General features: G+C 37.1%; 1 protein-coding gene across 2 annotated transcripts; it reads left to right on the top strand.

Annotated features, from left to right (window-relative positions):
* The first annotated feature begins 6,287 nt into the window (after positions 1-6,287).
* On the top strand, positions 6,288-7,697 carry LOC107558479 (homeobox protein Nkx-2.4-like). Of its 2 annotated transcripts, none has more exons than XM_016242141.1 (2): positions 6,288-6,669; positions 7,054-7,697. In XM_016242141.1, the coding sequence occupies exons 1-2, from the start codon at positions 6,300-6,302 to the stop codon at positions 7,695-7,697; spliced, it is 1,014 nt and encodes a 337-aa protein (XP_016097627.1). In that variant the 5' UTR covers positions 6,288-6,299. The 2 variants fall into 2 exon arrangements, with proteins under 2 accessions (XP_016097627.1, XP_016097626.1); XM_016242140.1 differs by having other exon boundaries at positions 7,027-7,697.
* The last annotated feature ends 2,415 nt before the right edge of the window (positions 7,698-10,112 follow it).

Here is a 10,112-nt window from a genome sequence, read left to right as displayed (position 1 = left end):
GATCTTCAGCAAAGGCTACATTGTGTGTGTGAGACACATACTGAATAGCTATAACAAAACTTTCATTGCTTGTATTGTAGAGAAGATGGAAGCTTGTTCATAGCTTTATTGACTAAAAGAAGGAAACTCCAGACTTCAGATGCAGTTGCAAAAATTTTAATGCGAGGAAGCGGAATTCAAATGAATAGAATTTTTCACAGACGCCTTTACCAGGAAAGCATTTTTATCAAGATAAATGTCGAATGTTAGCTTCGCGAAGCATTGTTAGGTGTGTTACAGTGTCATATTTCCAATTAATCTGCATAGTTTTGTATTCAGTTGTGTATCAAACTCCCTAGCAAGGAATAATCATTATCACACAAAATATGAATCATTATAAATCATTACAAATCCCCTCCATAAAAGAGGTGTATACAAAAGGACTGAAGGATGAATTAGTTGTTTTGTGATTACAGCAGTGCCTCATCTCAAGGTCAGTACACAAAGGCACTTGTACATGCCAACAAGAGAATAAATCAATTAATAAATAAATATACAGTCTTAGCTTTTGCATGGAGTTTCTCTGATTTCCACAAGAGACATAACATGAAATCCTTTCATGAAATAAAAACATTGTGTATATACAGTACTTTTCATATGCTCTGTCAATGACAGCTCTGTCAAGATTTTAGGCAATGTTATGCAAATATACACACACATTTAAACGTTGCTTGCATCAGTTTAGTGACACTGTAATAGTAACTGTAATGGATATATTTTTGCTGTTAAATTCTCTCTCTCTCTCTCTCTCTTTTTTGACAAAGCTTGATTGTATTAGCTTGTAGAATTTATTGTATTAGCTTGTCAAGTGAAATGGAGGTAGCGAACACTTCAGCGTTTGTGCTGAGACTGACAGATAACAGACCTCTGTGAACAATACATTAAGTTGTCTGTGTATAGTTCAGTAACTGAGGTAAAACAGTAAAATTTGTGTTCATGATATGAGCGCACGGCAGCAGATGCGAGGTCACTGAACTAGCATTATATTTGAGTCTCTTGAGAGCCATTTCAGATTAAAGCTAGAGGTCTCCTCCATTAATAATGCAAGCATGAAAGCTGCCTCTCTGTTTTGTTACCACTTTTAAAACTAAGCCACTGATAGAAAAACTATGCAGAGCAAGTTGCAACAGTTTTGGTGTAAAAATGATTCTATTCCTTTGAACAAGCTTATTTTATTGTACGTTTTTTCTCTTCTATGGTGATTATCATTATTTTTTTATTGACACTAAAAATACAAAAACATAACAGATGTGGCTGATAATTAATTAGGTCAGAACCTCATGTTGTTCATCAAATCAGAGTTGAACTGTTTTATGCCATCTACATATATTATATTATAGCTCACATGTTGTGTAAAAATGTTTTCACTCTGTAATCATATAAATAATTTCATATAATTTTGAAGTATTATGAAGTGTTTTTTCACAAGTATATCATTGCACCACAAATATAGTTAACTGCTTTAACCAAATGTCCATTTTATTATCTTTAGAGCCGAAAGCACAACAACACACAAACAAATCACTAAAGAAAAATGAAATGATTAGTACATTTTGAAAACTAACTGAAGGATGTGGATTTTCCACAATTCAGTGAAAACCAAAATTATAAATCACTTTCAAAGTTGATTTAGAATGCACATTATTTTGAAACTTAATAAGTTACCTATTTACGCAGCAATGTTCAGTGATGTAGGAAAATGTGTTTCCTTCTTTGTGCTTTAACACAAAATAGTTTTTTTTTTTTGAAGAACAGCGAATATACCTCGTTAAATTGCAACCTCTATTCGCAAACTCCGTGTTATAAGATTGCTTTAAAATGTTAAAAATACATATGCAAGATGTAAACTAATACGCCTTTTATATATAATTCTGGAGATAGCATTTCTCTCCGGCGCCCGGTGTTCTGCAACCTATTAGCATCATTTCGTCCATCGAGTTCCATTAATTACATTTGAATGAAAACTTGCGCGGAAGAATAAGATTTTGGAGAGGCCTGCCAGATACTTGCTCCTCTTGGGAGGACCTTTAACCTTCTTAACGGTGGGTATGCAGTACTTAAAGGCTGCTTTTTACTACAACTGGGAAGCTAGGACGTGCACCTGCCTGCTTATAATACAAAATGGTCGACATAAGCGAAGTGGCAATTGCTTCATGTGTAGAAGGATTCTTAGATTACTGCATGCTAATTAAAGAACGAGTTACAAAATTTGGTAATAGCAATCTTTTATTTCGAAATATTATACATATTAAAATTGCCTTACTTTAATTGAAGCTCGTGTCTGCGCATGGCATCTATTTTAATATGTTAGATATGCATAACTTAAGCGGATAAACAATAATATTTCCTGACTATTTCAAGATCATTTTTATTCGAAATAAAATCAAAATGACTGAAAATGTCATTTCATTGTATGTTACTTCTAGCCAGCGCGTTATACAAGACAACGGGTTATAAAGATATGAGATGTGGTTTGGAGGCTGGGGACGACATTCGTACTTGTTATATATATATCAAGGACTTGTGAACATTCAAATAGCATTTTGAAAGACAGAAAGGCAACTAAAGAAGCTCTCTGGAGCCTATAAATGTTATTTTATTTAAATACAAAATAATGAACAATAAAACAAATATTCATTTGCAACTTAGTGCTCAAATGAGTAAGAGTGCTTTAAAAATGAGAGTTGTTCAACAATTAATTTAGCTATATGAAACTTCAAATATCAACATGGAGACTGCTTAATATTACTTTATAGCCTATGTTACATGAATGTAAACGCTTTAGGTAGATATGTTGCTAATAGGTTGTGTAATCTGAAAATGGTAGGCCCTGTTACACCTGTAATAATCGTGTTTGTGTTGCACTTACATATAGACACTTATAGGAAAAACATGTAAGATCACCCATGCAGGAGCATCCCTGCTGTCATTTATTATGGATTTTTGAATTTTGTGAGTCATTATAAGCAACGATAACACAGTGTTTTAAGCCTATCTACAGCACAGTTTCCTTAGATGAAAAAGCAAATATCGCGGTATTGTCTAGTTATTTTTGCATTTTATGATATATGCGCCTCAGAGCATGTTGTAGACTTCTTCAACGAGCAGTAGTCTTGCTGTTAAAGCTGTAACAAAGGTAATAAGAAATCTGATATGCCGATCTTAATTAACATAATTGTCCTCTAAATTAATTAAAGAAATAGTCGCGGGTTGTGGAGTATCATGATTCAATGTATCTTGACTCCTCATTTTAATATATTTACCCAGGAGGAAACGATAGGCTGTGGCATGTGCAGCATCAGCATTATAATTGAAATAAATACTGAAACTTGATTTTTGATGACTTGTGGATCTGTGGGTGTTTTAGTTACACAAAGGATTTGAAACACTGCACCTTGTTGTCTCGGTTTTTTTTTTTTTTTGCCTCAAAAAGCTATGCCATAGTTTGCTCGTGAAGTTAGGATTTTTTCTATTTCTATATACTCGTAACATATTTTGATGTGTTTTGTATTGCATTTTAAATTGTGCGTTATTGAATGTGATGCCAATACACAATATCAGTACCACTCCGAGCCCTTGTGCATATACCGCAAAGTCGACATTAACTTATTCTCGACACTTTGTTTCACAGTCGGTTCTGTGAGATAATGGGTCAGGACCTCAGCTCTTACTCCAAGCTCTTTTTCCCTTCACTGACCCTTGATCCATCAAGCGCTCCAGTGGACGCATGTGTTTGCCCATTCACTCCAAGACTTAGGCTATATGTATGCTCTGCTTTAAAAGAGGATAGTTGTTTAAGAAAGGCAACGAATTGCAAACCAAACGTGAATTAAAATAAACTGCAGATTAAAAACAACGTTCAAAGGAATACTACAGGCCATGCCTTTTATTTTGATGGCAACCCAAATACTAACAGCTCTTTTCATGCATTAAAGGAGAAGGGCCATATGTGACAGCTAAGTCAAACACAAACAAAACTGCATAGAAATGTCCTAAGAATTCTCGACTTAGACTTTTCACTGTTACATTTTACCTGCAAGTCTCACGCAGACACATAAACATGCTTAGAAACGCGTAATTAGTTTAACTAAGAATGAACGGAATTCAGTTTCAGTCAAAGCATGTTCAAAGAAAACTAAGCACGGTAATATTTGTATTTTATTAATAAACTCGTTTTTCCGCACATTCACTGATTAATTCAGTTGAATGGGAATACATTTTATTCAAGCAAAAAGACATGCGTCAGAATAATTTATAATATAGGCCTACTGAATCATTAAAAAAAAAAAATATATATAATCTTATTATTTTCCCGGGAGTAACATTACACCCACTAACACCCAGACACACATATACGCGCGTATTTGAAGAGAAATTCTGCGAGTTCCTAAACTTACATGGACATTAATACAGAACAATCCATCTAAACTAAACACGGCAAACACGCTGCCTTCAATGCAACGAGATTCATTTCCCACAGCAACCTGTTTCAGTACCTGAGCAAATGTTGTGCAGTATATCCCAGTCCCATCTCTGATGATAGATTTTTCATGTGTTCCTTCCGCATTGAAGTATAGCCTACAGACAAAACATTTGTAGTTTTTCTTGAGTGACTTGGTGCTAAGCGGTCACCCATCCAGTGGTTTCTCCAGCATCAGAGTGAGGCGGTTGCTTGGCCCTCGGTCATGCTCTCTGCCTTAATATTCCACAAGGTTGAGTGGCCCTCATTTACCTAATGGCTCAGGCGCACAAAACCTTAGACGAGTTTCTCGCTCTGAGTCACAAGACAAACTATATGTGATGCTTCGAACTGGATGGCCTCAGAATGATCCCAAATTAAACATATCGACACTTAAACACATGATTTGCTGAACGTTTAGTAGTCAGAAGAGAACGCTGGATGCTACGGTTAGTTTTGTGTTGCAAGTTTACGAAAAGAGTAGAAATGTGTAGTGTTACTAAAGCCAAAGGTGCTTAACGAAATGTCACCTTACATGGGCTACTTGTACAGTATACCCAAACGTGTGAGACCAGCATTCACCCACGTGGTCGAATTAGACGGAGGTGTGTTCAACATGACTGATGGATGCAGGCATGTAAATATTTCTTGTCCCTAAACTTGTAGTTTTAAAACTTCATGAGCGTACATGCTTGGCTTATCCATGTTTTCCTGCAGCATTTAAAATGAGTCTTATTTTTAGAGCCTTGTTTTTACATTTAAATGAAGTGCCAAAATTGGGCCACGCAAAATGTGCCCCACACTATTTTTTGTTTTGTTTTTAAACTGCATAAAATGTGAACTGTAGTTATTAATATCCATAGGCCTGCTCACATCCGTGAGGTTATTGACCCATAAAGAATTTGAAACAGATCGGATGAATTAAACAGGTTAAATGAGCTTTATTGTATTTATTATAACAATTTTTGCTGAGGAAATACCGAACGTTTTCAAACATAAATGTTAATTCTGACAATTGACGTTCTTCATAAGCTTATACGATTAACATATGTTTTACCTTATAATGTAGATTTCCAGGTTTATATCTATTACAAACTCTTTTTGTTTTAGAAACTGTATTAAAAAATGTAGCTGTACTTCTAAAGTCGATTTTCTGTGGACATTTCTTTTTTTTTTACTATGATCTTATTTGGGAGAGACCCTTAGCGCTGCTTAAGACGCATAAATTAGGTCATAGACTGGAGGGGGTCTTCATTGTGCCACTCTGACAGTGCGCACTGGCGCTTATGACTCTCGGAGTGCTCTCAAAGTTGGGAAAAAGTATGGAATTCCCTATTGACGCAGATTAACAGCGCCTACAAAAAAAAGAAGAAGAAAAAGTAGACTCCAGGCAGACTGACAACGTCGGCTCAATTCGATTTGAGAACGATGTCAGACTCGTGAATTGTAGCTACGGCAAAAAAAAGGGGAAATATGACCATTGAAAATGTTCAGTCGGCATGATGATAAATGTAATGTGAAACTAACAACATTTTTTTCTCAATTATCTTGCTGAGGTGTCAATGACTATTGTTTGCTGGTGTAGGGAGTCGCTCCGCCCCTCATGTTTGTCGTAAATTTGGCGCCTGGCTACAATAAACCTGAGATAAGAGTGGCCAGGGCTCGCCTCCTTCTCCAAGGCGATCAATCGGATCTCCGGCATACTACAAGCACTCTCTTACGTCGACGTCCACGAGAACAGAGCTGATACAACAACACGGCTGCGCTCCACCACCAAATATCTATCTGCTTTTACCGAACCATGTCGCTGAGCCCAAAGCACACGACACCTTTCTCAGTGACAGATATTTTGAGCCCAATTGAGGAGACTTACAAGAAGTTTAGTGGCATGGAGAGCACTGGAAACCTCACATCTCCATTGGGAGCGTACCGGCAACATCAGGTGTCCCAGACTGGCATGCAGCAACACTCTATGAGCCACAACGCCACTGTGGCGACCACCTACCATATGCCACACTCCGTCTCCCAGTTCTCGCACAGTGCAATGGGGGGCTACTGCAATGGCAGCATTGCCAACATGGGGGACCTACCCTCTTACCAAGAAACTATGAGAAACAGCGCAGCAGCAACAGGGTGGTACGGCGCCAATCCTGACCCTAGATACTCAACAAGTAAGTTCTCTTGCATTCTTCTGATTTATCTCTCGCCGCGTTGCTCGTTGCATGCATGTGCTACTTATTTACTACTTATGCTACTTATAGTTTCCAGCGAGTTTTCGTTAGTTTTACGCATCAGCACTATTGCTCATGCGTTGCCTTCATAGCGTTGTCGCTGCTATTGTTACTGCTGATTTTCCCATCGTGTAGATTTAAGTTAATTATAACCGAAACATTTATATTCGTTCAATTGTGCACGCGTAAATGCTGCACTGAGCGTTTCAAGGCTCTCATTGCTGCACAAATGGTTAACAATTTAGCCCAACACTGCTACTAATTGAATGGCCGTACATCTGTATGCATATTTTGAAGTTTCTAGATTCATGGGACCTTCCACAGGTATGAACATGACAGGAATGGGCACGCTGACAGGCATGGCGGACACCAACAAATCCATCCCACCTCTCCACGCAGCGCCAAGGAGGAAACGACGGGTGCTCTTCTCTCAAGCACAAGTCTACGAGCTGGAAAGGAGATTTAAGCAACAGAAATACCTCTCAGCGCCCGAGAGGGAACACCTGGCTAGTATGATACATCTAACCCCGACGCAGGTCAAGATCTGGTTTCAGAATCATCGCTACAAGATGAAACGGCAGGCCAAGGACAAAGTAGCGCAGCAGCTTCAACAGGAGGGCAACCTGTGTCAACAGCAGCAGTCGCCGAGGAGAGTGGCTGTCCCTGTCTTAGTGAAGGATGGCAAGCCTTGTCAAAACGGCTCCAACACACCGACGCCAAACCAACAGCAGATGCAGCAGCAGCAGCAGAACGGTTCCGGGGTCGTGCTTCCTGCCTCCAGTAACTCTATGAACCAACACCAAACCCAGCAGGTCAACGCACTGATCCAGTCCCAAGACTTGGAGGAAATGTCCCCCAGTCCCCCATCACTCCACTCGCAGATGAACAACATGGGCCAGATAGACGCTACTGTAGATTACACAAATAACATGGTCACGTCAAATCTGCTTTATGGCAGGACGTGGTAAGACCGGGCACCTTTACTTTCCTCCGTTTTCCCACAAACTTTAGCGTCCTCTGAATTAAGAACTGCAAGCGAGGCCAAAAGCAGACAGTGCTTCGCAAGCCGAGCATCCGTGTGGCGGGTGGTCGGATCAAATTTGCCACTTTTTTCTTTCTTTTTTTTTTCTAAAAAAACGTTTTTGTGGTCACAGTTTTCTACAATGACCCTGCTACTCATTATGGACAAAATAACAATTTCTAGCCTCAAGCTCTATGTTTGGGACCTCCTCTTGTTGTTCTAGTAGAAGGTTGTCTGTTGTTAAACAAAATTGCTGCTCCACATCTATGGCAATGCCAGGACACGGGAAGCAATGTTTCATATTCCAGGTATGAACTTCTAGCAAGAACTGGAAACTGGAAAAGTTCCCAGATCCCAATAAATGCCTGAACGTGCGACTATTGTAAAAAAAAAAAAAAAAAAAAAAAAAAAAAAAAATGTATTCATTTAGAGAAATGAAAAGTAGGGACTGTATATTTGGCTAACGCTTAAGTTTTTGTTTACTTGTAATATAAATCTTTGAGTCTTTTCGTTGGTCATTTATTCTATTCTTTTTTTTTCTTTCGGTAAATTAAAACAAAGACACAAAGACGATTGCTGCTGTATATGTTTCAAACCAATTGAACGTTAACAATAAATCAATTAAACCGCACGCCATTGTTGGGGAATTAATGTGTGTAGAGTAATTTCTGTGAAGAGTGTTTTTATTCAATTAATATCTGATAATACATTTATTATTAAAAAGTCGATGGAAGGAAACTTTTCACTGATTTTAAGAGGAACAAACCTTTATTTACATACACACAATGTTTAATGTCTGCCCTTTACTTCTAAATTGGCGTTCGTTTAGTTAATTATTTACTTGAATTTGTTACAAATTCAGTTACCGCTCCTAATTTAAATATTTCGGAAACCCACCTTACACAAACGTTAATAATAATAATAATATTAATAACAATAATGTGCCACCCATTTATGACTTTAGGTTCTATCAATTTATATTACGCAGAAGAGAGAACGATATTTTTTTGGTTATCTTTTGGTTCATTTCAGTGGCTTGTCTGTTTGTTCAGATCCAAATAATACATATGTATAGTTTACATCACGAAAATAAAACTGCATACATGTTCAGAATTCTATATTATCTATGTTGTTGTATACTATTTGAATGTACCTGGTAATTAAAGGGCATACGTTTAGCATAAATTTAGATTTTCAATAAATAGATTATTTTAATTTTGTAACAAGCTCTAAAATGTTTTATTCTATTTTTAATTGTTTTATTTTTTTGCATTTTTAAATTCAATACCGTGGACTTCAATAATAGATTGTAGATTGGGAATTAAAGTTAATGCGAATTGCAATTATGTATCTTGTAAAAAAATAAAAATAATAAAAAAACGCGCTGCAAGCGAGTTGAGCAGAATATGGCTATTTAATTGTAAATATAAAAATCAGTATGCGTATCACATTACCTGGAATACATGAACTGATCCAAAAAGTCTCAGAACTATCAGACAATCATTGAAGCACGTCACATAAAAGAACAAATAAAATAAGAGTAACCTTTTTTCTGTAAGAGCTATGAGTGCTCCAGAGTTAGTGATTCAGTTTTTACCATTTTCGTTTAACGTTTTTATTTTAATGTTATTTTCTATGGAGTTATTTACTATGCTTAATCAAAAGCGATCCAAAGGAAGACAAAGCGATGCCAGTCGACATGATTCATATTCACATCAACTCAAACGACACAGACTGAATGTAATGTGAATGATGTTCTGTTTAAATGAGTATGTCCTGTCCAAATGGCGCAAGAGGGAAGAGAAAACTTTTCAAAGTTAGAATAACCTCCACCAACCCAACTGCAGAGCTTTTTTATTTATTTATTATTATATACTCCAAAAACGCACACACCTATAAGGCTAAGGAAGAATCTGTAAATGATTTATTATTTATATCTGGCATGATAAACACTAATAATACATTTTTTTAAAAGCAGGGTTAAGTACATAAACACCTTCCACATGGATATTGCTCCTGACTGAAGGGAAAATTAAGCAAACTATTTGTTTGTCATTAAGAAATGGCTATGACTTGGTAATAGTTTGGCCAAAGTGTTTCAAAGCCTGTGTAAACTTGATCTGATTATGATACTACTTTACTCAGCGTTTGGAAGACGGAATGCATTTGTAAATTGCATCCAAATAATATGGTGTTGGAGGCAGAAGCAGGATTTAAATGATCGGCTATCATCTCTGGCGGCCTAAATTCTGGCAGTGTCTAATGCTGAGTCTATGAGCTCTCTACTGTAGCAGTCACAATATCAGACAGAATTGTGCGTACATTTCAGAAGGTTTCAACAAAGAAGTAGTTGTGGTGATGA

This window comes from Sinocyclocheilus grahami, unplaced genomic scaffold, assembly GCF_001515645.1.
Source record: "Sinocyclocheilus grahami isolate Dianchi unplaced genomic scaffold, SAMN03320097.WGS_v1.1 scaffold646.1, whole genome shotgun sequence".
Taxonomy (NCBI): domain Eukaryota; kingdom Metazoa; phylum Chordata; class Actinopteri; order Cypriniformes; family Cyprinidae; genus Sinocyclocheilus; species Sinocyclocheilus grahami.
The sequence above is the reverse complement of the archived record's forward strand: the minus strand, read 5'-3'. Positions and strand labels throughout refer to the sequence as shown.